The 27960-nt window shown below is 38.8% G+C and overlaps 1 protein-coding gene across 1 annotated transcript in view; it reads right to left on the minus strand.

Moving 5' to 3' along the window:
• Positions 1-9169: 9169 nt before the first annotated feature.
• The window catches only part of LOC115216570 (ribosome biogenesis protein WDR12 homolog), a 19311-nt gene continuing 520 nt past the window's right edge, over positions 9170-27960 (minus strand). The window contains exons 2-12 of the mRNA XM_029786037.2: positions 24130-24215; positions 23113-23219; positions 21477-21583; positions 20127-20242; positions 18868-19025; positions 17074-17119; positions 15329-15420; positions 12796-12936; positions 10922-11027; positions 10362-10494; positions 9170-9349 (exon numbers count right to left, since the gene is read on the minus strand). Coding sequence (XP_029641897.1) covers positions 9199-9349; positions 10362-10494; positions 10922-11027; positions 12796-12936; positions 15329-15420; positions 17074-17119; positions 18868-19025; positions 20127-20242; positions 21477-21583; positions 23113-23219; positions 24130-24215 — 1243 coding nt within the window. The 3' untranslated portion in view covers positions 9170-9198. The remainder of the gene's footprint in view (positions 9350-10361; positions 10495-10921; positions 11028-12795; positions 12937-15328; positions 15421-17073; positions 17120-18867; positions 19026-20126; positions 20243-21476; positions 21584-23112; positions 23220-24129; positions 24216-27960) is intronic.

Genomic DNA, 27960 nt, shown 5'->3' on the forward strand with positions numbered 1-27960 from the left:
ACCAGAAAGTTCACAGTTGAGGGAGTTTAGCAATTGCAAAGGACTAGGCTGTGAATTTAGTCATAGCAGAAGTGGATGTAAGGGTTCAGTCATAACTAAAGTTAAGAAGCTATAACTCAGGCATGGATGTGTTGTTAAGAGGCCCACTTTGCAACCGCATGGTTTCAGGTTCAATCCAACTGAGCAGGTGTCTTCTATTATGGCTCCAACCAATGACTTGTGAATGAATTTTGTACAGGGAAACTGTAGAAACTCATCACATATATGTATGTGTGTTTGTCTCTCCCCCTACTGTTGGTTTGTTTACATTCCCATAACTTAGCAGTTCAACAAAGGTGACCAATAGAATAAGTACCAGTCTTAAATAAATACTGGGGTCAGTTTGTTTGACTAAACCCCTCAAAGTGGTGCCCCAGGGTGGCCACAGTTCATTGACAGAAACAACAGCTAAAAGAAATCCATGGCTATTATGCAGTGCAACATTTTGTTTCCCTCTGATGGTAGAACAGAACCACAGAGAGGCTTCCATGAAGAATTTTAGTTGTTTTTATTATTCATCATCAAGGTCCCTTAACTGATGCTGCCAGTCGTTGGGGGTTTCCACTCTGGATGCTTTCATGGTCAGCTGTTGCCACTGATCTCTCTTCTCTGTCATGCGTAGCATGTTCACTGTGCCATGACCTGTCCAGTACTTGATGTTGTGAAACCAGGATCTTCTCTGTCTGCCTGTCTTTTGCCTTCCCTCACCTGGGTCACAAAGAATGGTTTTGGACATGGAGGTGTGGCAGGATACATGACCATACCAGGCAAGCTTTCATCTTTTTACTTATACTGTTTTCATTATTGCTATCCCCCAAAACCTTCCTAATTCCACATGCATACACTAATTGGTGAATTTAACCTGGAAATTGTAAAAAGAAATGGATTTGTTTATCCCCAGATCAATGTTCTTTGAGTAGGCTTATGATCAAAGTTGTTCCATCCACGACCATCTCCTTTATTCAGACAGTGAGTCAAGAACTACATTATCCAATGTGAGTTCTCTGTTCTTATATTGACAGTGTGTACTTTAAAGGTAATTTAGTTGCTATTTCTAGCAAGGAGAGAGATCACATAAAAGTTCGCTTTCGTTATTGTTGTTTAGTCCTAATTGAGCAGGCATATGACCAAAGAAATTCCAGCCATGACCATCTCAACAATTTCTATTTGTAAGTACAGTGTATGTAGCTATCTTCTTCTGTGATCCAATATTTTCTTTCTGTTTTAATCCCCTCAGATCTGGACCTTCCTGTCTAACTTTACTCTCCACCTGGGCAATAAAATAAATGGTTACATTAACACCTCAAGAGTAACAATTGCAGGTAAACTAAAGAACAGAATTGGCTGCATCTTCTTTTTTTCTGTTATTCGTTACAGCTTTACGAGGTATCCAGCAGAGATGACATTTAATCTATTTCTGTTATAGCAAGGAACATAGTGTGATAGGGTTAAGATAAAGTGAGGATTTGATGTCTTGAATGTTTGTAGCAGGTTGCATAACAACAGACAGGTTTAATGTTGGTTCATCAGGAATCAAGGCAAATGAAGAGATTTTCTCCCTCCCTTCTACCTACACGCACTCAATATAGGTTTCAAATTTTGGGACAAGACCAGCAATTTCAAGGAAGGGTGAAGTCAATTACATCAAACCCAGTGCTCAATTGGTCCTTATTTTAGCAACCCTAAAATGATGAAAGGAAAAATCATCTTCAATAGAATTTGCACTCAACGTAAAGATGGATGAAATTACACGAAGCACTTTGCCCAATTTCTTTAACAATTCTGTCACCTTGCTGCCTTACACAGACACACCCAGTATTACCTTCAGATTAACTATCATCATCATCATCTTTGTTTAATGTCCACTTTCCATGCTAGCATGGGTTGGACAATTTGACTGAGGACTGGCGAACCAGATGGCTGCACCAGGCTCCAATCTGGTTTGCCAGTCCTCTGTCAAATCGTGCAACCCATGCTAGCATGGAAAGCAGACATTAAACGATGATGATGATGAACCAGAAAATCCTATAATCCACCCTCTTCATATATATTGTTAATAGACACTATAAGGATTAATGTTGATATTTTTGTGTGTATTTAAAACGGAAAAGCTGGTGAACAGGAAGAATTGTAAGAGCATCAGACAAAATGTTTTGGGGTATTTCTTCCAATGTTTTACATACAGGATCAAATCCTGTTGAGGATAACTTCACCTTTCATTATTTCTGGGTCAATAAAGTAAAGTACCAATTAAGTACAGAGTCCGATGAAATTGACTCCCCCACCTCTAATAAAGATTGCTGGCCTTGTACCACAATCAGAATTATCATAATAAAAGATGGCCATGGTGGAGGCAAATGGCTAGTGGTTAGAGCTGTGAACTCAAGGTCGAGGGATCGCAGGTTCAAATCTCAGACTGGGTGATGTTTGTGTTTATGAGCAAAACACCTAAGCTCCACACAGCTCTGGCAGAAAGTAATGGCGAACTTCTGCTGACTCTTATGCCACAACTTTCTCTCACACTTTCCTCCTGCATCTAGCTGCTCAGCTACAACAGACCAGCATCTTATCCAGGTCAGGAACGTATATGCTAATGAGACCAGGAAACCAACCCTTATGGGCCAAGGCAGCAAGCTGGCAGAATATGAGCCCACTTGATGCAACACTTGGGGGCTTTTCGCCTGTCTTTACATTCTGAGTTCAAATCATGCCAGGGTCAACTTTGCCTTTCATCTTTTCGGGTGACAATAAAATAAGTACTAGTTGAGCACTGGGGTTGATTTAATCAACTTCCCCCACCCCCTACTCTTTGAAATTGCTGGCCTTGTATCAAAATTTGAAACCATTATTAAAGTTGACTAGCTGGCAGTATCATTAGCACACTGACAAGATACTTTGTGGCTTCTCATCCTTTTGGGGTTGATTAGACAAGTACCAGTTGAATACTAGGGGTTGATGTAATTGATTTACACTCTCTCCTGAAATTGCTGACCTTGTGCCAAAATCTGAAACCATTGAGCTGGCAGAATTGTTAAAGCATCTGACGGTCTTGCAGCACTTCTAACATCTTTTATATTCTGGGCTCAAATCCTGCTGATGCCAACTTTGCTTTCACCCTTTTGGGATCAATAAAATAAAGTACCAGTAAAGCCCTCAGCTGGCTCAGTGCTTCTTAACCAGGGCCCATGGAAGATTTTGTTTTTAAAATCTTTGTGCAATAAATCACACTTCTACAATACACAAATTATTTTAGTAATTTTTTTTATACAATCCCTAATATTTGATTCTAAAAATATAATAGGAGTTTTTTAAGCATCAAATGGCTCTGAGGGTCCATCAAAATAAAATAAGAAATAAAGGAGTCCAAAAACAAAATAACTGAGAACCTCTGAGCTAGATTCTTCCTTTGAAAATTGCTGACGTACCTAAATTTGAAATGATTTCTCTAAACAAGTGAAGAACGGTGGCTTGGCACAACTGTTAGATACATCAGATAGATTGTTTTGTGATTGCTGCAGCTCTTTACATTTCTGATTTCAAATCCTACAAAGATCAACTTTGCTTTTCATCCTTCAAGGGTTAATTACATAAAGTACCTATTGTCTATTACGGTTGATATTACACTTTTTAAAACTGATCACCTGCTGCCTAGATTGGAAATTCATATTTTAAACTGCTATGGAATGTCCTATTTTCTAAGTCACAGAAGGGAGATGAATTTTCCAGAAGTCTTTGTTACCAGGACACTTTGTTCTACAGTGTCTCAGTTTCTAATTATTATCATTGTTTAGTAAATGAAGGCAGGGAGTTGGCAGAATCGTTAGCATGCCAGGCAGTGTGTAGCAGCATTTTCTCTGTCTTTACATTCTGAGTTCAAATTCTACCAAGGTCAACTTCACCATTCGTCCTTTCAGGATGAAAGGCAAAACAAGTACCAGGTGAATATTGGGGTCAATTTAATTGACTTACCACAAAGTTGCTGGCCTTTTGCTAAAATTTGAAAGCATTATTATTTAGTAAATATTATCCTGTACAGATCATGGTGTCCGTTTATTGAGGTTGGTATGTCTAGAATTATATCATTAACCAGTGGATCTTTCATTCTTTAAGGTAGTAGAGTGGGATATGATGGCTGATGTTTCTAGCAGGTCAAAAGGCCATCGAGAGGCTTCTGTATTGGATTGTAGTTGTTCTAATCATGAAGAAAAGAGGAAGAATTTAACATTTTAGAGTGTTGCCAGTAATTCAAGGCATCAATTTAGTAACATTATGTTGATACTAAACTCTGTGTGTATATATTAACTGCACCTAAACGCCCGGTGTTTTAGGGCCGCCGGTGCCACCTTGCACCGGCGACTGCATGCATGCTGGATCAATCTATCCCCCACGGATGAGGCTATAATTAGTGCCATCAGAGGGAAGGAACCCTTTAGGTCGCTTGAGGCCCGGGTATTCAACACATTAACACCTGCCAACCGAGGTAGGTGAGGGTCTATGTACACTTGCGGGACCTCCGGCGCAGGAGTGGCTGTGTGGTAAGTAGCTTGCTTGCCAACCACATGGTTCTAGGTTCAGTCCCACTGCATGGCACCTTGGCAAGTGACTTCTACTGTAGCATCATGAATTAAGTACCAGTTGCGTACTGGGTCGATTTATTCGACTGCCCCCCTCCCCCCCAAAAAAATTTCGGGCCTTGTACCTAAAATAGAAACGATTATTACTTCTGAGTGAGTGTTGTGAAGTTACATTAGCTCTACAAAAGAAAAAAGTGTAATTTTCTCTCAATATATTCACGTTTAATTGACAAATATATTACACTTAAATAATGCATTAAAATTCCTAAATGAAAGTTATAAATTTCACTATTTCCTAACAAAGAACCATCTACCTAGTCACTCACTTTGCTATAAGCAGCAGTTAAATGGCCCTCAAACTACATCCTACCAACTTCAAAGAATAAAAGATATATTGAATATTGTCTTACATGCACTATTGTGAAAAAAACTAGATGGTCACGACTGGAAAGTCTTTCATTAAATAACAATTAGCAGTACTTCATCTTAAAGGCTTGCTTTAATATTAAATGAACGTGCATATATGCTCATTACGCACTGCAAAAAAAAAATCAGTCACTTATTCCTCTGTCCATTAATTACAGGGAGGTAACTCTTTATTACCCCTGATAACTGAGTTTTCATTTTTATTTTCGGTTGTTCAATAGTGGATATTTTGTATAGCCCGCATGTCTTTCTTCCAGTAGATCTCTTAATCCGTAACTAATCCCAAAGCGAGCCAACGACAGAGTCCCTACAGGGTCATTCAGTGTGGTAGAAATAGAAAATCTCCCTGAAATTACGCTATATTATTAAAAAAAAAGGAAATTAGACAAGACTGTAAATTCTAGACAGTCAGCGGGGGAAATGGATGATGAGACTAGAATATGTTTTCTGCTGATCTGATTTGCATGTAAACACCATCACCAATAGTCAGGCCTTATCAAAGCGAGCCTCAAGAACCGATTGCAGAATACACTGTTACTCACATAGTAAAGAGTAGGAGAGTGTGTGTGTGTATCTATATATATAATGCAAATAAGTAACAAGGATGTCCAGGGATCAATGCCTTACGACCGTTTCAAGCGGATCCATTTAATCGATCAATGAAAACATTAAAACAATTTGAAAGAAACCACTTTCCTCAGACGTAGATGACCATATAGATTTCCAACATAAAGGATAAACCATTTTTACCAAATTTCTATCAATACCAGAAACCAAAATAATTACACTATTTCCTTATGTTATATTTGTGGCTTGGTACATCAATTCAACTGAATCGTAATTACATATATTTGCTTACGACCCACATGGTTTCAGGTTGAGTTCCACTGCGTAGCACTTTGGGCAAGTGTCTTCTACTCCAGCCTCGGGCCGACCTAAGCCTTGTGAGAGGTTTTGGTAGACGGAAGCTGAAAGAAGCCCGTTGTATATATATGTGTTTAAGTTCTCCGTAACTTGGCGGTTCGGCAAAAGACACCGATAGAATAAGTACTAGGCTTACAAAGAATAAGTCCTGGGGTCGAATTGTTTGACTAAAGCCGGTGCTCCAGCATGGCCGCAGTCAAATTACCTAAACAAATAAAAGAATAGGTTCTGGGGTCGATTTGTCCGACTAAAACTCTTGATGACGGTACCCCGGCATGGTTGCAACCCTGTTACTTGAAAACATAAAATATAGTTGTAGGTTCCACTGTTATGTTGCTGTTTGGCCATAGGCTCAATAACAGCTACAGCAGGCGTATGATCAAAAGCGTTCCATACCTGACTTACCGTCTTTTTGTATGCGACTTTACTGATTTGAAATAGCTTTTGTTTATGGCTGTCATTTCTAGCAGGGTAAATAACCTATTATTGCTGAATAAAGAGAGCTGAACTATAACCAAAAAGACAAAATAACGTAATGATTAATTTAAGAGAGATATTTGCAGGACAGAAGACCACACAGGATCCTTAGAAAATACTCAATAAACAATTATTTCCTATAATGATGCGATATTGTTGAAGAAATCGTTTTAATGGTGACATGTGACTATCTTTATGCTAATTGTAATTAGGTGAAGTCATTTATTTAAATAATTCTCCCTTTATTCAGCTGAAATTACCCGCAATGCTTGTCTGTATTTTAATAAAATAAAACGTGTTTTCACAAGTGACTGGGGTAGATACGAAACAGTGGCCATTTTGATGCCAATTGATGGCTGTAGTTCTACACTTCAGTTATGAAAAGTATTTAAATTGTAGATAGTATGAGTATTTATTAAGATTGAAATAGAATTCTATACTTGAAATTGGTGCACACAATTGCCTGTTCAATAATACAGAAATATTAAACAGGAGATTATATAAATATTTGAGGATGTTCGTCATCGGCTGTCAGTGAATTGCGGTTATTATAGCTAAAACTAGCGAATTCCCTCTCAAGAAATTCGAATAATTTATTTTCGTAGTACAATTATCTTTTGGTTATATTAATATTTTCTCAATAAATATGAATTTTCTTTAAGAAGTTACGTAAATATCTTTTTCCGAACAAGACTAATGCGACATCTAGTGGTAGTAAAACTTACTATTTTCATATTTTTATTTCAACTTAATCTAAGGGAGATCACCCTGTCTTGACACAAATATGATCCTGGCATTCAGCGATTCCAACTTGTTACGATTCTGTTAAACTTATGATCAAGCCATTGCTATCTGGTCTCTTTCTATACAGTATGTCTAGGGTTACATTATCCATGTCTTGCTTTTTAAAATTATTTGTGTTCAATACGGACTCAAATCTTGTTTCAATATAAAGAGCCATGCAAACGACAAAAAGTCGATTCTGTAAACCAGTCGTTCTCGGTTTTCTTGACTTATGTCAATTAGATTATTGACACATTTTATTTGGAAAATAAAAAAAGAACAGGGGGACGTATGCACTAGATGATGTAATCCTCAGACACACACACATATGAGGTGGGGACTGAAAAAAGTTTCTAGCTTTAGGTAAAAGTAAATACAGGAGGATATGTTGTGATTTCATTCAACAGTCACCTCTTAGATTCACACACTTATTACACCAGTCTTTCAGTTTTTCTAAGCTCCTTAAAGAACTCAGAAGGTTGGGCCTCTACCAGGCCTTTGACAATACCCTTGAAGCCAAGAGCTTTTCAGCCCAAAGGCTCATGCCATGCTGGGGTACTGCTAATATCATCACCTTTTAAATTTTTATTCTACTGAAAGCAACTTGCTATATTACTCTCAAACATTTGTATTTAGAATCATATTTCTCCTGACATATTATTTCAAAGTTTCTCAGTCCTATCTTAACTTCATCAGTAAAGTCTACGAGTCAGAGTTCAAAATTGTCTTCTTCAAACAACTTTCTTGGTTTACCTATACTGAGAACCATCTTCAAATATCAAATAAATTACAGCTGTTTCACCAAGCATTTATGATCACCATAATCTGTTTTCCATGTTGGCATGGGTTGACAGGAGGTGGTAAGGCCAGGAGCTACACTGGCGTCCATTGTCTGTTTTGGCATGGTTCCTACAACTGGATGTGCTTCCTAACACCAGCTGCTTTACAGAGTGTACTGGGTGCTTTTATGTGTCACCAAGTAACTTGCAAAACAAAAAAAACCCCTGCCTCAGCTAGGAATGGTAACAGTAATGAAGTGGAGTGGCAGTCTTGTGCTAGTTGATGAGATTAGAGGTTGTAGAGCAGATACATGAATGCTCTACTTGAGAAAGGAAGGAAGGTGAGTTAGAGATTAAGATAAAGAGAACACTAGAGAGAGAGAGATGGTGAAGATGTGTCAGGACATGGGGGGGGAGAATAAGTGGGATGATACAGAGGTTTGGATTGGATGGGTGAGCAGGATAGAGGTAACTGAGGTAAATGGTGAAATTTGAAACCAATTTAATAATCCATTAAGCTTACAGCTATGACCATCCTGTCTTTTTCCTATGTTCTGGAAACTCAGGACTACATTATCCAATGTACCCTTTTAACAGAATATCAAAACTAGGCTGTTATTTCTAGCAAGTCAATCGACCATGTAATAGTTCCATTGTTTGCTTTTTATGGCTGTTTTGTCGTGCTGGGTTGATGGTAATGAGAGTGACGACAACTCAATTCACACAGCTGTCAACAAGAGTAGGTGCCACATCATCTCAGAATGTGATCTGAAATACTAGCACCCCATTCCATTAGGATTTGTCTTTCATTCATGAATACTGCTACAGAAACCCCAGAAATTTGGACACTGAAGCTGATTGTTAATGTATCATCTCATAATACACCAAAAGTGTATATATTCCAACAGACAATGCTTAAACTCTATACTGATTTACTTGTTATTTTGATCTTCTACAGACTCTGCCATAACAACACCCACAACATAGATCTTTCAACTTGGTGACCCTTTCTAGGGTAAAATCTGGAACTGGAAAAAACTGATGACTGCTTATGCCAGAAACAACTTTAAATCAAAATGATAGTTCCTGGATTATTGATTAATATCAACAGCTGCAAGGAAACCTTTCAAGTTTTAATAGAATTCTATAAATAATAAAATAAAAAACTGTTTTTCTTGTAATTCTTTAATAAAATATTATGAAGCAATGAATTCTTTGGTATTAGTGTGGTGAAATATCTTCATGTGTTTGTCAGCACCACCAGACAACATAAGTTCAGGAATCGACCAATCCACTGCAAGAATCTTTTCCTCATGACCTGTCATGTTATACAGTGGAGCTTTTGGACTAGAAAAAAAAAACAAACACAAATGTATAAATAAACAACACAAGAATAGACTTTTAACCCTTTAGCATTCAGATATTACTCTGTCAAATGTTATACTTGTTTATTCAGACTGTTTTGAGACTGCAACGATGTGATTGTTTATTTTAGAAGACATTGTAAGGTAGGTGTGAGAGGCAAGATGTGACCAGTTTGAACATAAACTCAGAATATTTGTGCCAGATGTGGCTTGTTTAAAATGCCAAAGGGTTAAAATAAATTATGTTAAAGGTTTGAATTATAAGAAAAGAAAGAAACAAACTGGGAGTAGAATGAGGTGTTCTTTTTCTAACTAATATTCATGCTTTTTAACCTTTCTGTATAGCAGTTACTTGGCATCCATCATAGACAGGGATGGTCACCATATCTCTTATTTGTTTCACACACAGGATTGCAACTATGCCAGGGTACCGTTTTCAAGGGTTTAGTTGAACAGAATGACTGCAGTACTTATTTTAAAGTCTGGTATGTATTTTATCAGTCTCTTTTGCTGAACCTCTAGGTTACTGAGACATAAATAAGTGGGGAGCAGGAACAAACGCAGAGATACACACGTGTATGTCCATACATGACAGGCTTCCATACAGTTTCTGTCATCTAAATTCCCTCACAAGGCATTGATTGGCCCACGGCTTATAGCAGAGGACAAATGTCCAAGATGCTGCACGAGGCTTTGCAACCAAAACCACATGGTTGTAAAGTGAGCTTCTTAACCACACAACCAGGCCTGAAACCACTGAGCACCTTTAATTGAGAACATTAACCTTACAACAATAAAAGACATTTGGGTCTTAAGTTCCTAATTTCCATTACATAATTGTCCTAAAGGATAATGGAATAATGAATAAAGTATTGAGATTAACGACTGATGTGTTGTAGGTCAGCTAATGGATAATGATGTGAAAATTGCTGAACTTGTGCCAAAATAATGGATGGGGCTTTGTAGCAATATAGATATACTCATTTTGTACTCACCTTCGTACGTCCCACAGTTTTAATAGCATGTCATATGAACCTGAGATGAAGTGGTTTTCACTGTTGGGTGACCAGCATACACTGGACACCCACCCTCGATGGGAAGAGAAACTGTTCTTGACTATTGCACCCTCTGCAGACAAGAAAATAACAGAAATTGGCACACTTAAACAGAAAATGACATCATCATGCTTTTGCACACACCCTCAAACTTGAAGATAGCTCGATAGAGAGTTACACACACTCGAATATGAAGAGAGAGTTTTACACATTCAAAAAAACTAATGAAAGAACATACATATATATCTTTGCTGTCCACACAGACCACAACAAATATCTCATATCTCCCACTCTACAACCGACAATATCTCATACTATCATAGCCTAAAAGAAATGGTGCATTTCACATTTTACTACCCAAATCACACATCCTAAAAATGTCACACCTGCATTTTGCAGTTCACAGCTCACTTCAAAATAAATGTGAATCATTGACTGATATATGTGTGTGTGTGAGAGAGAGAGAGAGAGAGAGAGAGAGATAAGGAAAGGCAACAAACCATTTGTTCTATGGTCCCAGAGTCGAATGTGTCGATCAGCAGATCCTGTGATAATCAATTGGTTCAGTGGAGAATAAGCAAGATCGAGGAAGACTTTTGATCCTTGCTGCAAAGATAATGGTGAGAATAACATGTTGACATGCACTGGATATGATGGCGGCAGAGCAGAGTGACAGAGTTCTTTCAAATGAAAAATACAGATGAGAAGAGAGAATGTGTGTGTGTGTGTGTAAACTGGCTTTACTTTTGTTGAGGAAACACTTTTCATGGTTGTCATTTTGTTTCTACTAAAATAGGATGTTGAAGCTTAGGTAAAAAAGATTTGTGCTGCATCCCCATCCTTGCAGCCTCTCAATACAGTATAGATACTCATTCTGTTCTCACCTTCGTACGTCCCACAGTTTTAATAGCATGTGTCTGTCTGCCACCATTGCTTGATAACTGGGGATGTTGGTGTGTTTATATCCCTGTAACTTAGCAAAGGAGACTGACAGAATAAGTTCCAGACTTTAAAGTATGGAGATTAACGACTTATGTGTTGTAGGTCAGCTAATGAATAATGATGTGAAAAATACTGGACTTGTGCCAAAATAATGGATCCTTAAGAAGTCTGGTGGACTCCCATTCTCTTTCTAGGAGTATGATGTTGGAATTCCTGCTCTTCTCGATAATAGTCTCACATGAATAACTAAATACATTCTCTCTTGTTGGCACCGCAAGCTCTCGCTCATGGCACACAGCCACATATTTACAAAGACAGACCTACAAACTAAAGTATTTCATTTTGTCTCATGCAGAAAGACAGTTTCCCCTTGACTCCACAGAAGGAAACATATAAATCCATTTTGAGGGGGGCAGGTGAAGACAACTTGTCTTAACACCAGGGAAAGGAACACTCAACCCCTTTTTACCAATGAGAGTGAGAGATACAAAGAACTGACTTCTATTTATTTACACAAGAGAAAGGGAGAGAGTATGTGCTTTAGTACCAGTCATCTCTTGGCCACAGAGAACTAGACAGATGTCCCTTTTGGGTGAAGTGCTGACACTCTTCTATTCACTGAACAATCATGAACTCCCTCATATCTAAATTCCTTCAAATAGCAAGCATAAACTATTAGCATACAAATCTTTTATTTTTTGCTTGTTTCAGTTATTAGACCATGGTCATGGTGGAGCACTCCCTTCAAGAAATACTCCAGTACCTTTTTTTAAAGCCTGGTACTTATTCTATCAGTCTCCTTTGCTAAGTTATGGGATATAAACACACCAACACCCACAGTTATCAAGCAGTGGTGGCAGAAAACAGACACACACACACACACACACATATATTACCTGCGTCGCCTTACTGGCACTTGTGCTGATGGCACATGAAAAAACATACAAGTAAACTCGTTGCCAGTGCTGCTGGACTGGCTCCTGTGTAGGTGGCATAAAAAGCACTATTTGAGTGTGGCTGTTGCCAGTACCGCCTGACTGGCCCACTCTTGGAGTGGTTGGCGTTAGGAAGGACATCAGCTATAGAAACTCTGTCAGATCAGATTAGAGTCTGGTGCAGCCATCTGGTTCGCCAGTCCTCAGTCCAACCCATGCTAGCATGGAAAGTGGACATTAAACAATGATTGATGATATATATATATATGACAGGCTTCTTTCAGTTTCTGTCAACCAAATCCTCTCACAAGGCTTTGTTTGACCCAAGGCTATAGTAAAAGCCACTTGCTCAAGGTACCGTGGGACTGAACCTGGAACCATGTGGTTGAGAAGCAAGCTCCTTACCATGCCTGCACTTATAAAAAACTAAATATCTTCAATAAATAAGAAAAATAAAATAAATTTAAAATCAAAAAGGGAAAGCAAATAAATGTTACCATTGTAGTTAAAGATTCAGCTCTTTCCAGATCCCAAATCTTCATTGTGTGGTCCCATGATGCAGTACAGATTTGATTACGGTCCACCCAACACAGTGATGATATTCCCTCTGAGTGACCAGCCAGTGTTAGCAGGGGAACCTAATGAAAGAAAATAATAATAATAATAATAATGAATATTTTTGATATAGGCGAAAGGCCAAGACTTTTGAGGAGCGGAGACAAACTGATAAAACTGACCCCAGAACTTAACAAGTAGACCATTAGGTGACTTTGGAGGGATGAAAAGCAAAGACAACTTCAACAGGATTTGAACTCAGAACACAAAGAGCCAGAAAAAAAAACTATAAAGCATTTTTCTAATGGTCTTATTCTGCCAATCTATCCCAATAATAACTTTTTCTACTCAAGGCACGAAATTTTGGGGGAGGAAGCCAGTCGACTAGATCAACCCCAGTACACAACTGGTACTTAATTTATCGACCCCGAAAGAATGAAAGGCAAAGTCAACCGTGGCAGAATTTGAACTCAGAACATAAAAGGAGACGAAATACCACTAAGCATTTCGCCCAGCATGCTAACGTTTCTGCTAGCTCACCGCCTATCACAATCAAGTGGAAATTGCAGCTGTGGTCCTTGTGCCGGTGGCACATAAAAAGCACCATCCGAACATTGTCGATATCAGCTCCCTCGCCCTGAATGGCTCTGTGGTGATGACACATAAAAAGCACCATCAGAACATGGCTGATGTCAGCACTGCCTTGACCGGCTACCGTGTCGGTGGCACATAAAAGCACCATCCGATCGTGGTTGATGCTAGCCCCTCTCTGGTCCCTGTGCTGGTGGCATGTAAAAATCACCCACTACACTCTCGTAGTGGTTGGTATTAGGAAGGGCATCCAGCTGTAGATAACCATGCCAAATCAGACTGGTGCCTGCTGCAGCCTCTTGGCTTTCCAGACCCCAGTTGAACCGTCCAACCCATGCCAGCATGGAAAACAGACGTTAAACAATGATGATGGTAAGAAAGATGGGCTATAGCAAATATTCTGCTCAATACCACAGATTTGCTTCTCAGTTATTTGACCGTAACCAATTGAGCATGTCCCTTAGTGGCTGACAATATGTGCATCTCTGATCAAGAGCAGAAGTAGTGGGGGAGCATCATAGTCACTTGTTGAGAGGAATTCTTTGGAGTTTGAATAATTCACCACTGGAAACATGGGTGTTTCATACAACATCTTTAAACGATCCTTATTCAGGGATTTTTTCAGCAGATTGGGCTACTCGACCTGAAGAAAATTCTAACTGGGCTCCACCTGCAAGGTCATGCGCTGTTTATCTTGATATGAGATCACCATGTCGCACACATGGTTGTGATACATGTGCCCAGTGTACCCTTATCAGATGGGTATATTGGGTTTCGTATATCTCATGGTTGTGATACATGTGCCTGGTGTACCCTTATCAGATGAGTATACTGGGCTTCATATAATAATAATAAATGTTTTTGATATCGGCAAAAGGCCAAGACTTTTGAGGAGAGGGGACAAACTGACCCCAGTACTTAACAAGTAGACCATTAAGTGACCCTGGAGGAATGAAATGCAAAGACAACTTCAACAGGATTTGAATTCAGAACACAAAGAGCCAGAAAAAAAAAACTGTAAAGCATTTTTCTAATGGTCTTATTCCGCCAATCCATTTCACTAGTAGTAATAATAATAATAATGGGAACAGTGAGCAAAAATCTCAAGAAGTGGAAGAAATAGGGGCTGCACTAAGGGTGGAGCACTTGAAGAAAACAGCACTGTTTGGAACTGCTCGAATACTCCGGATGGTGCTCAAAAAATAAGGGGCGTTTCCTTAGTTTACTGGTAGTGAACAGCTGACACCGTAGTACATCTCCAGCATTAGAAGCTGTGTAAAGGCAATAATAATAATGGTTTCTAGCATTGGCACAAGGACTAGAATTTGACTGGTATTTAATTTATTGACCCTGAGAAGATGAAAGGCAAAGTCAATCATGGGGGAATTTGAATAATAATAAAATAAATATAATTACAGGAAGGGCATTTGGCTGTAGAAAATTTGCCTCAATGAAATTCTTCCCGAGCTATGCAAACAAGGCAAAGCAGTCATCAAAACAAAGATGATGACTGATGTGGAGAAAAAAGAAGTTGACAGAGAAGTGAGAGGATTCTTATAAAGAGCAAACCTCATTAACATAGAAATATTCTTTTCTACTCTAGGCACAAGGCATGAAATTTGGGGGTGGGTGGGGGCCAGTCGATTACTTCGACCCGCATACCTAACTAGCACTTAATTTATTGCTTCCAAAAGGATGAAAGGTAAAGCCGACCTTGGCAGAATTTGAACTCAGAACATAAAGACAGACGAAATACAGCTAAGCATTTCGTCTGGCATGCTAATGTTTCTGCCAGCTCGCTGCCTTATTAACCTAGAACTATAATCCTATAAATTTTTTTTTTTTTAAACTGTCCCCAAGTTTACGGTCAAGTAGATCACTTACTCTTAACTCTGCTTTATAACCACAGATTTTCTTCTTCTTCAGCAAGTTCACCTCTTCATCCTGTGTTGTTTCGGCTGTGTTGTCATCGGCAACTGGAAAAGCAAAGACATTATTACAATCTGTTGTTATTATCGTTATTAGAGGATAATGGCTTAGCATAAATGATAGAACAACAGGGAAATACTCAGAAGTATTCAGTTAAGTGCCTGTTTTTGTTCTAAGTTCAGTTCCTACTGCAGTACACCTTCACCATCATCCTTTCTGGGGTTATTAAAAGAAAGAATTGGAATATTAATGTAACTCTCTCTATACATTTCACCATCAACAGTATTGTTGTTCCAACGTCCACTTTTCCATGCTTGCATGGGTCAGAAGGAGTTTATTGATGCAGATTTTCTGTTGCCAGATGCCTTTCCCGTCACAAACCCTCATCTATTTCCAAATAAGGTAATAGTTCCTGATGGCTAGACATGTTTTTTTGCAGAATATTGGAAATGCATGGCATTTATTTACAATAATCACACAATGATAAGATAAGGAGACACAAACACACAACAGGCTTCTTATAGTTTCCATCTACCAAATTCACTCACAAGGGCCAATGGTCAACCTGAGACCCTTGCAGAAGACACATGCCCAATGTGTCACAGTGTGGGACTGAACCTGAAACCTTGCAGTTGACAAGCAAACTTCTTAACCACCTCCTCCTCCACAAACCTATGACTTTGTGCCAATGCGAGAAACTGTTATTATTAAAAAATAGTAGATGGTAGAATCAGTAGAGCATCAGGCAAAATGCTTGCAGTATTTAGTTAGATCTCTTTAGGTCCACAGTTCAATTCTCGCCTTCATTGACGTTGGTGAATCCATCATTTTCATTTATTAGGGTTTTAAATATCTGGATCAATTCAATCAACTACACTGCTCCCCACACAAATGGTATCATCATCGTTGTTTAATGTCTATGTCCTATGCTGTCAAGGGTTTGATGGTTTGACAGGATCCACTAGTCTGAGGTCTGTGTCTGTTTCCATCATCTGTTTTGATACGGTTACTACAGCTTGATGTCCTTCCTAACACCAGTCATTTTACAGAGTGTACTGGTTGCCTTTTTTCATGCCACCAGCAATGGTGGAGTCACCAAGAAACTCACAGAAAAGACCCTTTTACAGCATTCAGAGAGATGTCAAGAGGCTAATATAGGAGGGAGGGATAGGAAGAGGTGTCTTGTAAAAGAGTTTTAAGACTACTCTAGCAGGAAAGAGAGAGGAAGTAGGGTGAAAATGAGGTGAAGTGGTTTGCATTAGGAAGGACATCCAGCCGTAGAAACTACATCAAAGCAAATAGCAGGGCTTGGTGCAGTCTTTTGGCATACCAGTTCCAGTTGAACCATCCAACCCACACCAGCATAGGAAATGGATGTTAAATGATGATGATAATGCTAAAATCCTTGTTTTACCATTCAGTTTTCCAAGCTTACATAGATGAGACAAAATTTCTCAAGGCAGATTTTATGTAGCCAAATATCATTCCTGTTGCCCACCTTCACTAGGCGGAGGACACAACTCAATGACTGCACTTTTTTCACAGAAAATTGCCAAGAAACGACCCTGCTTATATGACAGTGACATTTGTTTACAAGTAGCTCATGAACACACACTCATACATACATACATGTATACAGGAAAGTCTTCTCTCATTTTCCATCTACCAAATCCACTCACAATAAAACATTCATTACTAACCTGTAGACCAGATTTTCAGCATATTGTCCCAGGAACCACTGCACATCTGCAAGATACCAAAGAGAAATGAAATGAAATACCTAGATTAGTTGTGGTGGTGGTTGAGGTTTACATTGGCAATAATACAATGAGGAACACCAGTGGACCTTAAGGAGAAGAAAATGGAAGCTATATGTTGTTGTTTAGCCCCAGGTCAGCGAGTATTGAGCATACTTATGATCCAACCATGACCATCACAACTTTTTAGGGATATATTGAACTAAATGTGTCATTTATATATATGCAAATGCAGAGTGCAATTTAATGGAGATTTGGTTGCTATTTCTAATAAGTTGGCTGGTTGTACAGAGAGCCTCATCATTTAATGTAGTCATCGTTATGCAGTTGGCAACTTAATTACTCTTGTCTTAGTAACTAAGACAGGAATATTTAAGTTTGGTACATCTCAGAGATAATAAACTACACTTAACCATGGTATTAGCTATTTACAACTACTGCCTCTGTCCTAGACAAAGGCCCATAACGGAGACAAAGTATGGCACTTTGACCCCCCCACCTCAGCAAATACACCAACAATTTGATAACTCCAACAGCCTTGATTCTCTTAAATATACTTGAAACTTTAACAACCATGTCATCTTGACAACTACCATCATAAATTTTATCACTGCTCTCAATAGGTCCGTCATTATCAACAATACTCATCATCAGCAAGAGTGATCACGTGGTCACTTGACCTGTTAGAAAAAACAGCTAAATTTCCCTTAAGCCATACTACACCATCTTAAATAAGAATCCATTCAACACCTGAATGTCTTCTACTGTAACCTCAGGCTGACCAAATCTCTGAGAGCAAATTATGTAGATAGAAATTAAAAAGAAACCTATTACACACACACATATATATGTGTATCCTTGTCTTCATATCACACGCTAATTGTAAACAAGTTTCACCATTATACAAGTGGTGATATCTGCAGTCTTCCATGAAATCATGTCCAAACTAAGGGAAAATGCTACCACGTTTAGAAACAGGTAAGGGTTAGCAACAGGAAGGGCATCCAGCCATAGAAAATTTGCTTCAATGAACTCCATTTAACCTCTGCAATAATTAAAAATGCAGGTTAAAACAATGATGACGATATATCATCATCATTATACGTCCACTTTTCCATGCTTGCACAGGCTGAACAGAGTCTATTGAGGCAAACTTTCTACAGCTGGATGCCCTTCCACTTGCCAACCCTTATCTATTTCCATGCACAGTAATTATTTCCCATGGCCAGACAGGTTTTCTATGGAAGATAGCAAACAACCCTGCTTGTATGACAGTGATGCTCATTTACAACCAATACCTGATGTATAGACAAGGGTACACAAACACACACATACATACATGCATATATGATGGACTTCTTTTAGTCTCCATTTACCAAATTCACTCACAAGGCTTTGGTTGACCCAAGGCTATAGTAGAAGACACATGCCCAAAGTTCCACACAGTGGAACTGAAGCTAAAGACTATATGATTAGGAAGCAACCTTCTTAACCACACAACCATGCTTGCACCTGTGTCTAGAAAAGAGATGAGATGCTCAAAGCTAGAATGCCTTTAACTATGTCTGCTTGACCAGGGGCTAAACAACAATAACTGGCAGCATCCTCATCATTGCTCCTATTCTTGCTAGCCACCCTTTATTATATAATCTTTACTCCAAAATCTATTTTAGTCAACCAGACAATATTAAGTGAGGCCCCACAGGAATGAATCTAGTTAAAGCCATCTGAACTTACCCTTTTTTTGGTGTGGTCTACTGCCACACAATCCACACTGGCTGAATGACCACGACACACGTAATTGCATTTCACTTCTTTGGTTTTGGGATTCCACTGCCACAGTAGCAATGTTTGGTCATGGGAGCCAGTGACAAATTCACAGACAGGACTTTCGTCTTTTTTAATGTAGTTTTGTAGTTTGTTAGAATTTCAGGTAAAACATGGAAGAAGAAGAAACAAGAAATCAATGTAAATATCAAACACCCAAGTAATACCACCACCCCATCCCACCCAACACTTGCTCTCTTTCTCCGTCTGTTAACCCTTCTACGCTCAGCACAAATACCTCATGAGCATATGCAATCACAGTAATAGCCAGAGTTGCTAATTCAAAATTTAAAAAAGCATTATTTCTGTCCCCTCTATCTTATATCCTTCAACAGACACAAAGCCTATCATCACTACTCCCAGCTGAGGGGATTTTGTCTCGCAAGATACTTGGTGACCCTGTCAGTGCTGGTGCCATGTAAAAGCACCCAGTACACTTTGTAAAGTGATTGACATTGGGAAGGGCATCCAGCCGTAGAAGCCAGGCCAAAACAAATAATGGAACCTGGTGCAGCTCCTATAAAATCCATGACAGCATGGAAAACACACCAAACAAAAAAATGATGACTATTTCAATAGTTAAAAGTGGAAAGCACCAAAAACCCACATAAAATGGTGTAAAAATCAAAAGATTTATATTAAAATTTTCCAATCTAATTAAATGAAGTTAATTACTGTATTTGTACTCCTTAATATTTTCAAAGAATTCCTGACCAATTTTATTTTGATGTAGAGCATGGTGCAGCCATTGGCTCTCCTGACCTCAGTCAAACTATCCAACCCATGCCAGCATGGAAAATGGACATTAAACGATGATGAAGCTGCAGCTTCACATCATTTATAAGCATCTATGGATCCAATTTTCTTTAACAGTTTGCTAGGTACTTTACAATTGTAACATTTACCACTTGATTTAAATTTGCGTTTGATGTTCAAAATTCCTTTGTATTTCTATGCTTAAGCATTTATGCTTGTTTGATTTCAAAAAATTCATGTGGCCAAATACTCTCTCCACATCAGCATTTGCTTGTGGTAAAACGAGAAGTGTTAGAGCAAACTAAAAACACGCAGGGGCATAACAAAGAATTTTTGTGCTGAAACTAGTAAGAGGCACTAAACTGGCAACTCAAGAAACATCCTTAATTATAGAATACATTTAAAAGACTTACCATGTTTTATCCAAGACACACACAAAACCGGTGCTGTGTGTCCAGATATTGTCTTTAAGTTGACACCCTCTTTGTTCCAAATATGAATAGTGTTGTCATAGCAACCTGATAATATACTGAAGGTAGAAGAAAATATAAAAATAAGGAACAAAAAAGATATAAATTAAATGTTAATTCTTCACATAGCACAAATTATATAGGGCCGTGTGAACTACAAGATCTACAGAGCTTTGTCATCATTTATCAAACGGTTCCATAGAACTGTCCAATGCCACAAGGATACATAGAGCTATATCAAGTACAACAACTACATACAAAGCTCTATCAAGCACTACAAGGTTATAGGGAGTAAAGTCATGTGACTTCTAACCATGACCTTAGGTTGACTAATAAATTCAGATCATCATCATCATCGTTTAACGTCTGCTTTCCATGATGGCATGGGATGGACAGTTTGACTGAGGATTAGCAAGCTAGAAGGTTGCAAGTTTCTACAGCTGGATGCCCTTTCTAATGACAACCACTCTGAGTGTAGTGGGTGCTCGTTACATCCCACTGGCACGGGAGGGGGGGCAGTCAGGCAGTACTAGCATCGACCATGCTTGAATGGTGATTTTTACATGCCACTGGCATGGGAGCCAGTCAGGCGGCACTGGCAACAACCATGCTCGAATGATGCTTTTTATGGGCCACCAGCACGGGAGCCAGTCAGGCAGTACTGGCATCAGCGATGCTCAAATGGTGCTTTTACATGCCATCAGCACAGGAGCCAGTCAGATGGTACTGGCATCGACCACATTGGTATGGTGTATTTTTCATGCCACCGGTACAGGATCCAGTCTGGAGGGACTGGCATCGACCATGCTTGAATGTATTTATATGGCAGACGTGGCTGTATGGTAAAGAAGTTTGCTTCCCAACTACAGGGTTTCAGTTTCACTCCCTCAGCATGACATCTTGGGCAAGTGTCTTCTACTAAAACCTCAGGCCAAGCAAAGCCTTCTGAGTGGATTTGGTAGAGAGAAACTAAAAGAAGCCCTGTCTCCTTGCTTTGATATTGTGTGATGGTTGTAAGCAAGTGGTATTGTCATTCAAGCAGTGGCCTTCACTCCCAATCTTCTGTGAAACATGCCTGGCCATGAGAAAAACAGCTTTAATTATAAAAATAAAATAGACGTTTTTAAAACATTGAATAACCATTGGTGGGGTCCACTTGAGTAAAATTGGAATCAAAAAGGGTCCAAAGGCAAAAAATGTTTGAGAACCACTGGTGTGAAGGACAGAAACAGAATAAAAATGAAAGGATCACAGAGTGAGAAGAGGAGGAAGAGCATGTCGGAAGTAACTTACTATTGTTTCCCTCCATGGATACAGCTAACCCAGTCATCATGGACAAGGGAATCTTCAGGCTGGGGTGCTGGGTGTCTCTCAAGGTATTCTACTTCAATAACATCTTCCTGAAAAGTTTAAAAATTGTAAAGTTGAACTGTAAATTTTATAAAGGAAAATACACTTGTGCAATGTCAGTGTGCATGTATGACAGTGTGTAAGCATCTGTAGAGACAACTGCACTGGTGTGGTCATGTGGTGCATAAGGACAAGAACAGCTGTGTAAAGAAGTGCTGATCTCTGTGGAGGGAACCTATGGTGAGATAGACCCAGGAAGACATGGAACAAGGTGGTGAAGCATAATCTTTGAACTTTAGGCTTCATGGAGGCAATGACTAGTGACCGAGACCTTTGGTAAAAAGCTGTACTTGCTCATCCCTCTATCATACTTTAGCCTTCCCACACCTGGCCCCTCCCCCACACTTCACCTTCCTTCTTAGTAGTGGAAGTTTATCTTTTTTCCCTGTACATTTCTGCCTTGCAGGTTTACATGGCAACCTCTTTAGTGCCAATGGCATGAAAAAAGTACTGAGTACAGTTTGTAACATTGCTGATATTAGGAATGACATCCAGCCATAGAAACCATGTCCAAGCAGACATTGGGGCCCAATACAGCCTTGCAGCTCACCGGATCCTGTCAGACTGTCCAAATCATGCTAACATGGAAATAGATGTTAGATTAAAAAAAAAAAATCAACCATTGAACGTTGGGCTTCACAGAGGCAAAGAGGCTGAGTACTTTTGAGCATTGGGCCTGATGGAGGCAGAGTGGCTGAGTTCCTTTCGAGTGGGCCTCACGGAGGTGAGATGGCAGAGTTCCTTCCACGTGTTAGGCCTCACAGAGGCAATGAACAAGACCTTTGACATTATGTCCTGCTTGAGAAGATCCATCAAGGCAAGCAAAATCAGTCGTGGTAGATACCAGTGTCATGCAAATGGCACCCATTACACTCTCAGAGTGGTGGCATTAGGAAGGGCATCCAACCATAGAAAACCATGCTAAATCAGACTAGAGTCTGGTGCAGCCTTCCAGCTTACCAGCTCAATCAAACCATCCAACCCGTGCTAGCATTGTCAAAAGATGTATGAAAATGATGTTCTATATGTATATCATCATCATCATGGGTGGACAATTTGACCAGAGCTGGCAAGCAGAACTGCACCAGGTTCAAGTCTGATTCAAATTGGTTTCTACAGCTGGATGCCCTTCCCAACACCACTTTACAGTGTGTGCTGGGTACTTTTAACGTGGAACTGGTAAGTTCTCTTCCCAACATTCAACAAGATGGTCCTAGGTTCAGTCCCACTGCATGACACCTTCAGTTAAGTGTCTTCTATTATAGCCCTGGGCCAATCAAAGCCTTGTGTGAGCATCTGGAGATAGAAACTGAAAGAGGCCCACTGTGTGTGTATGTACTTATAGTGGTGTCTGTGGTGGTGTTACTGATTGCATAAATGGTGGTAGTGTTTGTGATGATGATGATGGTTGTATCTTTGTATCTGTTGTGATGTGAGTGGCCGCAGCAGTGATGGTGGTAGTGGTGATGATTGGTTGCAGTGGTATTGGTCACAGCTGAATGACAAATACGTTACTTACTGTGGAGATATTGCTTTGAACAAGGTGCTCAAGAAGAGTTGTGTGAAGGAATTCTCCTTTGATAAGGAAATCAAAGTCAACCAGCTTTGGTGTGTCAGTGAGGGCTTCTGGGAACATGAAACAGAAGACAGCAAACAAAGACATTAACGACACATTATAGGGTAACATACAGAGTGCTGGTTACCTTTTAAAATAAACATCCATAAATATACAGACCCCCAAGGCCTCAGAAGCTCAGTTACTCAGTTCCCATGGTGTAAGTGACTGAGATCACAATCTTCGCTTTGAATGGAATCCTAGTGCATTGCAGGGTTCAAGGCCAACAATTTGTTTATATCAGCCCCAGTACTTGACTAGTAGTTTATTTTATTGACCCTGAAGGGATGAAAAGTTAAGTTGACTTTGGTGGGATTTGAACTCAGAACATAGAAGACCAGAGGAAATACCATTAAGCATTTTGTCCACTGTGCAAATGATTCTGCCATGAACATTTATTGATGATATTCATGTGTTGCGTATACTTCGTATTACATTGCATTTGTAATGTTTATTTCATCATCATCATGATGATGATGATGAAATAAACATTACAAATGCAATGTAATACGAAGTATACGCAACACATGAATATCATCAATAAATGTTCATGGCAGAATCATTTGCACAGTGGACAAAATGCTTAATGGTATTTCCTCTGGTCTTCTATGTTCTGAGTTCAAATCCCACCAAAGTCAACTTAACTTTTCATCCCTTCAGGGTCAATAAAATAAACTACTAGTCAAGTACTGGGGCTGATATAAACAAATTGTTGGCCTTGAACCCTGCAATGCACTAGGATTCCATTCAAAGCGAAGATTGTGATCTCAGTCACTTACACCATGGGAACTGAGTAACTGAGCTTCTGAGGCCTTGGGGGTCCAAAAAAAATGAGAAAAAAAATGATGCTCTAATAACGCAGCCAGTCTGCTGCTGCCAATAAAAGGAAAGACTTGACAGAAGTTTGAATAATGAGAATACCTTTTAGCAATCCATTGACAAGACTGTTCAGTTCTTTGACAGTGATTTTACTGGGGACAGAGAATGGTGCATCGGGAACTGAATACCTGTAATAAGAAAATGTGAGAAGAGGAGGAGGGTATATGAGACACTGTAGTATGAGATGAACTGTGTCTGGAAATAACATGATGATCATGGCTGGAATAAATGTCTTTTATCATAAATCTCAAAATGAGAGGTGATCAAACAACAACAATCATACAATTATTATTATCTTTATTATTAAGGTGGTGAGCTAGCAGAATCGTTAGCATGCCGGGTGAAATGCTTAGCAGTATTTCGTCCGTCTTCACGTTCTGTTCAGAGTTCAAATTCCGCCGAGGTCGACTTTGCTTTTCATCCTTTTGAGATTGATAAATTAAATACCAGTTACACACTGGGATTGATGTAACCAACTGGTCCCTTCCCCTCCAAATTTTAGGCTTTGTGCTTATAATAGAAAGGATTATTATTATTATCAAGGCAGTTAGCTGACAGAATCGTTAGCACACCAAGCTAAATGCTTAGCTATTTCGCCCGTTGCTATGTTCTAAATTCAAATTCTACCAAGGGTGACTTTGCCTTTCATCCTTCCGGGGTCGATAAATTAAAAATCCCAGCCGATACAATCAACAGAACAGCTTGCTCATGAAATTAACATGCAAGTGGCTGAGCAGCCCACAGGCACGTATACCCTTAACATAATTCTCAGGGAGATTCAGCACATGACGCAGAGTGTGACAAGGTCGGCCCTTTGAAATACAGGTACTACTCATTTTTGCCAGCTGAGTGGACTGGAGCAACGTGAAATAAGGAGTCTTGCTCAAGAACACAATGCATTGCCAGGAATTGAACTCACGACCTTTCAAATTTGAGCCGAATGCTCTAACCACTAAGCCACACACCTTCACTATTATTTATATATATATACACACACAAACACATATGTATATATATCGCGGTAACATCAACATTTTTTCTCTGCTGTAAGGCTCAATTCCTAACACGCCAGCTGAATTCAATTCATCTCTAGTCGAAAGACGCCTGTTGTGATGTCCTGTTATTATTATTGTTTTTTTTGTATTATTTTTGTATTTATATTCGTGTAACATCGTCTGTTTTTCCGTCCTTGTTTCGTATACATTCGAAGCTTTTTTCCAAGGAATCTAATGCTCTTAGCTTAGTTTAATCAGCCGAAATTGCGAGGATGATCTGGTTCTTGAGTGAAGATTAAATATATCATCATCATCATCGTTTAACGTCCGCTTTCCATGCTAGCATGGGTTGGACGGTTCAACTGGGGTCTGGGAAGCCAGAAGGCTGCACCAGGCCCAGTCTGATCTGGCAATGTTTCTACGGCTGGATGTGTATATATATATATGTATGTGTTTATATATATATATATATATATATATATACACACACACACACATTTGATGCTGCTTTCCAAGGAATTTAATGCTCTTAGCTTAGTTTTTCCTGGGGATGGCCAGATTGGAGCAATCTCAAGATTAATCAGCCGAAATTGCAAGGATGATCCAGTTCTTGACTGAGGATAAAAAGCTTCAAATGACACATTTTGTATCGTCTATCTGGATGTTTTTTGTCCCTTTTTGTATCACCTAGTTGTCTGGATGTTTTGCGTTCTTGTCCCATTTTGTATTTTATATATATATATATATATGTGTGTATATATATATATAATATATATATATATATATATATCCGAGATCTAAGTGATATTGATATTTGATTTTGAGCAGGTGTGGAGCGATCACTACACTGATGTTTTTCAAAATAGAACAGAATCACTGAAAAGAAGCCAATACACAGCAACAAAACTCCTTTCAGCATCATTTAAATTAATACATTTTTAAATGTGTGTCATTATTATTATAATGTATATTTTTAATATTTATGTCACTGTTTAAAACCTATGGAAACAAATGAGAACGAGTGATTTTAACCCTTTAGCATTTAAACCATCCATACGAGACCCAAATATTCTGTTTTATGTTTAAACTTGACAGATCCAGGCTCTCATACCCACCCTACAATGTCATTCTAAAAATAAAGTCAAATCATTGAAACCCAGAAGCTATGATAAACTGCAAGATTAACTCACAACAATGCAAATAACTAAGCATTATATTTTATTAGAGTAATCTAAATGCTGAAGGGATATGATAAAAAAAAAAATTGTTTTACTTTATAAAACAGATTCCATATATATGCATGTGTGTTTGTGTGTGTGTGTAATCACCCACCCTTTCTAATCCCTGATCCACTCCTCTATATACAACACCTTGTAACTTGGGTGCACACCCCTGCCATCTCTCTGTCACATCTTCACCACCTGAGATAACCCTGTCTCCTTTCTAATGCAAGGCACCTTTCTGTCCCTCAATACTACTCCCCCACCCCATTTAAAGGGTCTTGTCCTGCTGCAAGTTACTTGGTGACCACACTGGTGCTGGTGCCACGTAATAACTACCCAGTACACTCTGTAAAGTGGTTGGCATTAAGAAGGGCATCCAGCCATAGAAACCATACCAAAATGTTTGGTGAAGTCTTCTAACTTCCTTGTTCCCATCAAACCATCAAACCCAAGCCAGCATGTTAAATGGATGTAAAATATATATAAGCACCGTTCATACGTGGGTTGTAGCCAGTGCCACCTGATTGGCTCCCCATGCCAATGGCACGTAAAAAGCACTGTCCGAACATGGTCGATGATGTATATATATAGATATATATATATATATATATAGTCCAGCCCATATTAGCATAGAACACAGAGATTAAGTAAACAAACCATTTAGATTAATGGTTAAGATTAAGTTGAAGGAATAGCTCATTGGTATCTGGTATTCCACAAATCCAAAAGTATCCAAGGATTAATTGATACATTTAAACTAATTACAGTAGTAAAATGAAATAAATGGATTTGAGTATTAATACATGGGTTTCAGCAGCAAAATTTATTATTAGCACATTATTATTATTATTATTATTATATTCTCATAGTAGCCAAATTACCAAATGGTTTCAATAGAGAAGCCAATCCTGCAATCATCAGAAAGAATTGAACGAAACAGTATTTGGTTATCATGAGACTTTAATTATTATTATTAATAATAATAATAACAATCCTTTCTACTAAACTCACAAGCCCTTAAATTGGGTAGGGGAAGAACAGTCGATTACATCGACCCTCGTATCTCACTGGTGCTTAATTTATCGACCTCGAAAGGCTAAGAGGTAAAGTCGACCTCGGCGGAATTTGAACTCAGAATGTAAGGACGGACGAAATGCTTAGCAGCATTTTGTCCGGCGAACTAACGGTTCTAAGTTCGCCGCCTTTAATAATAATAAATAGTAATAATAATATAGCGGAAACGCAATGAACAAAAACACAGTTTATGCATACAATTACAAATATATACATAATATACACAGTTTAATAGGCATTCTTTCGATATAACTCGACAAAATCAAAACATTTCACTTCGGGTATTTCCGTGGAAGCAAATGACAGTTCGATACCGTTTTCTGCTTGGAAATTTGCGGATTTTACCTACACACATGAAACAGGTAAGAACAAATAAGCAAGGTTTTTCTTCAAGTTTAAAATGAGACATTGCTGGCATAATTTCGGAAATACCCGAAGTGAAATGTTTTGATTTTGTCGAGTTATATCGAAGGAATGCCGTTTAATAAAACAAACGTAAAAAAAAAAAAAATGAGTTGAAGTTGTTTGACAATTCAACCCTCAAGTAAATTGCAAATACGTAGTTTTGTTCAACCGCAGGT

This window comes from Octopus sinensis, linkage group LG10 (assembly GCF_006345805.1).
Source record: "Octopus sinensis linkage group LG10, ASM634580v1, whole genome shotgun sequence".
In the NCBI taxonomy this organism is placed as follows: domain Eukaryota; kingdom Metazoa; phylum Mollusca; class Cephalopoda; order Octopoda; family Octopodidae; genus Octopus; species Octopus sinensis.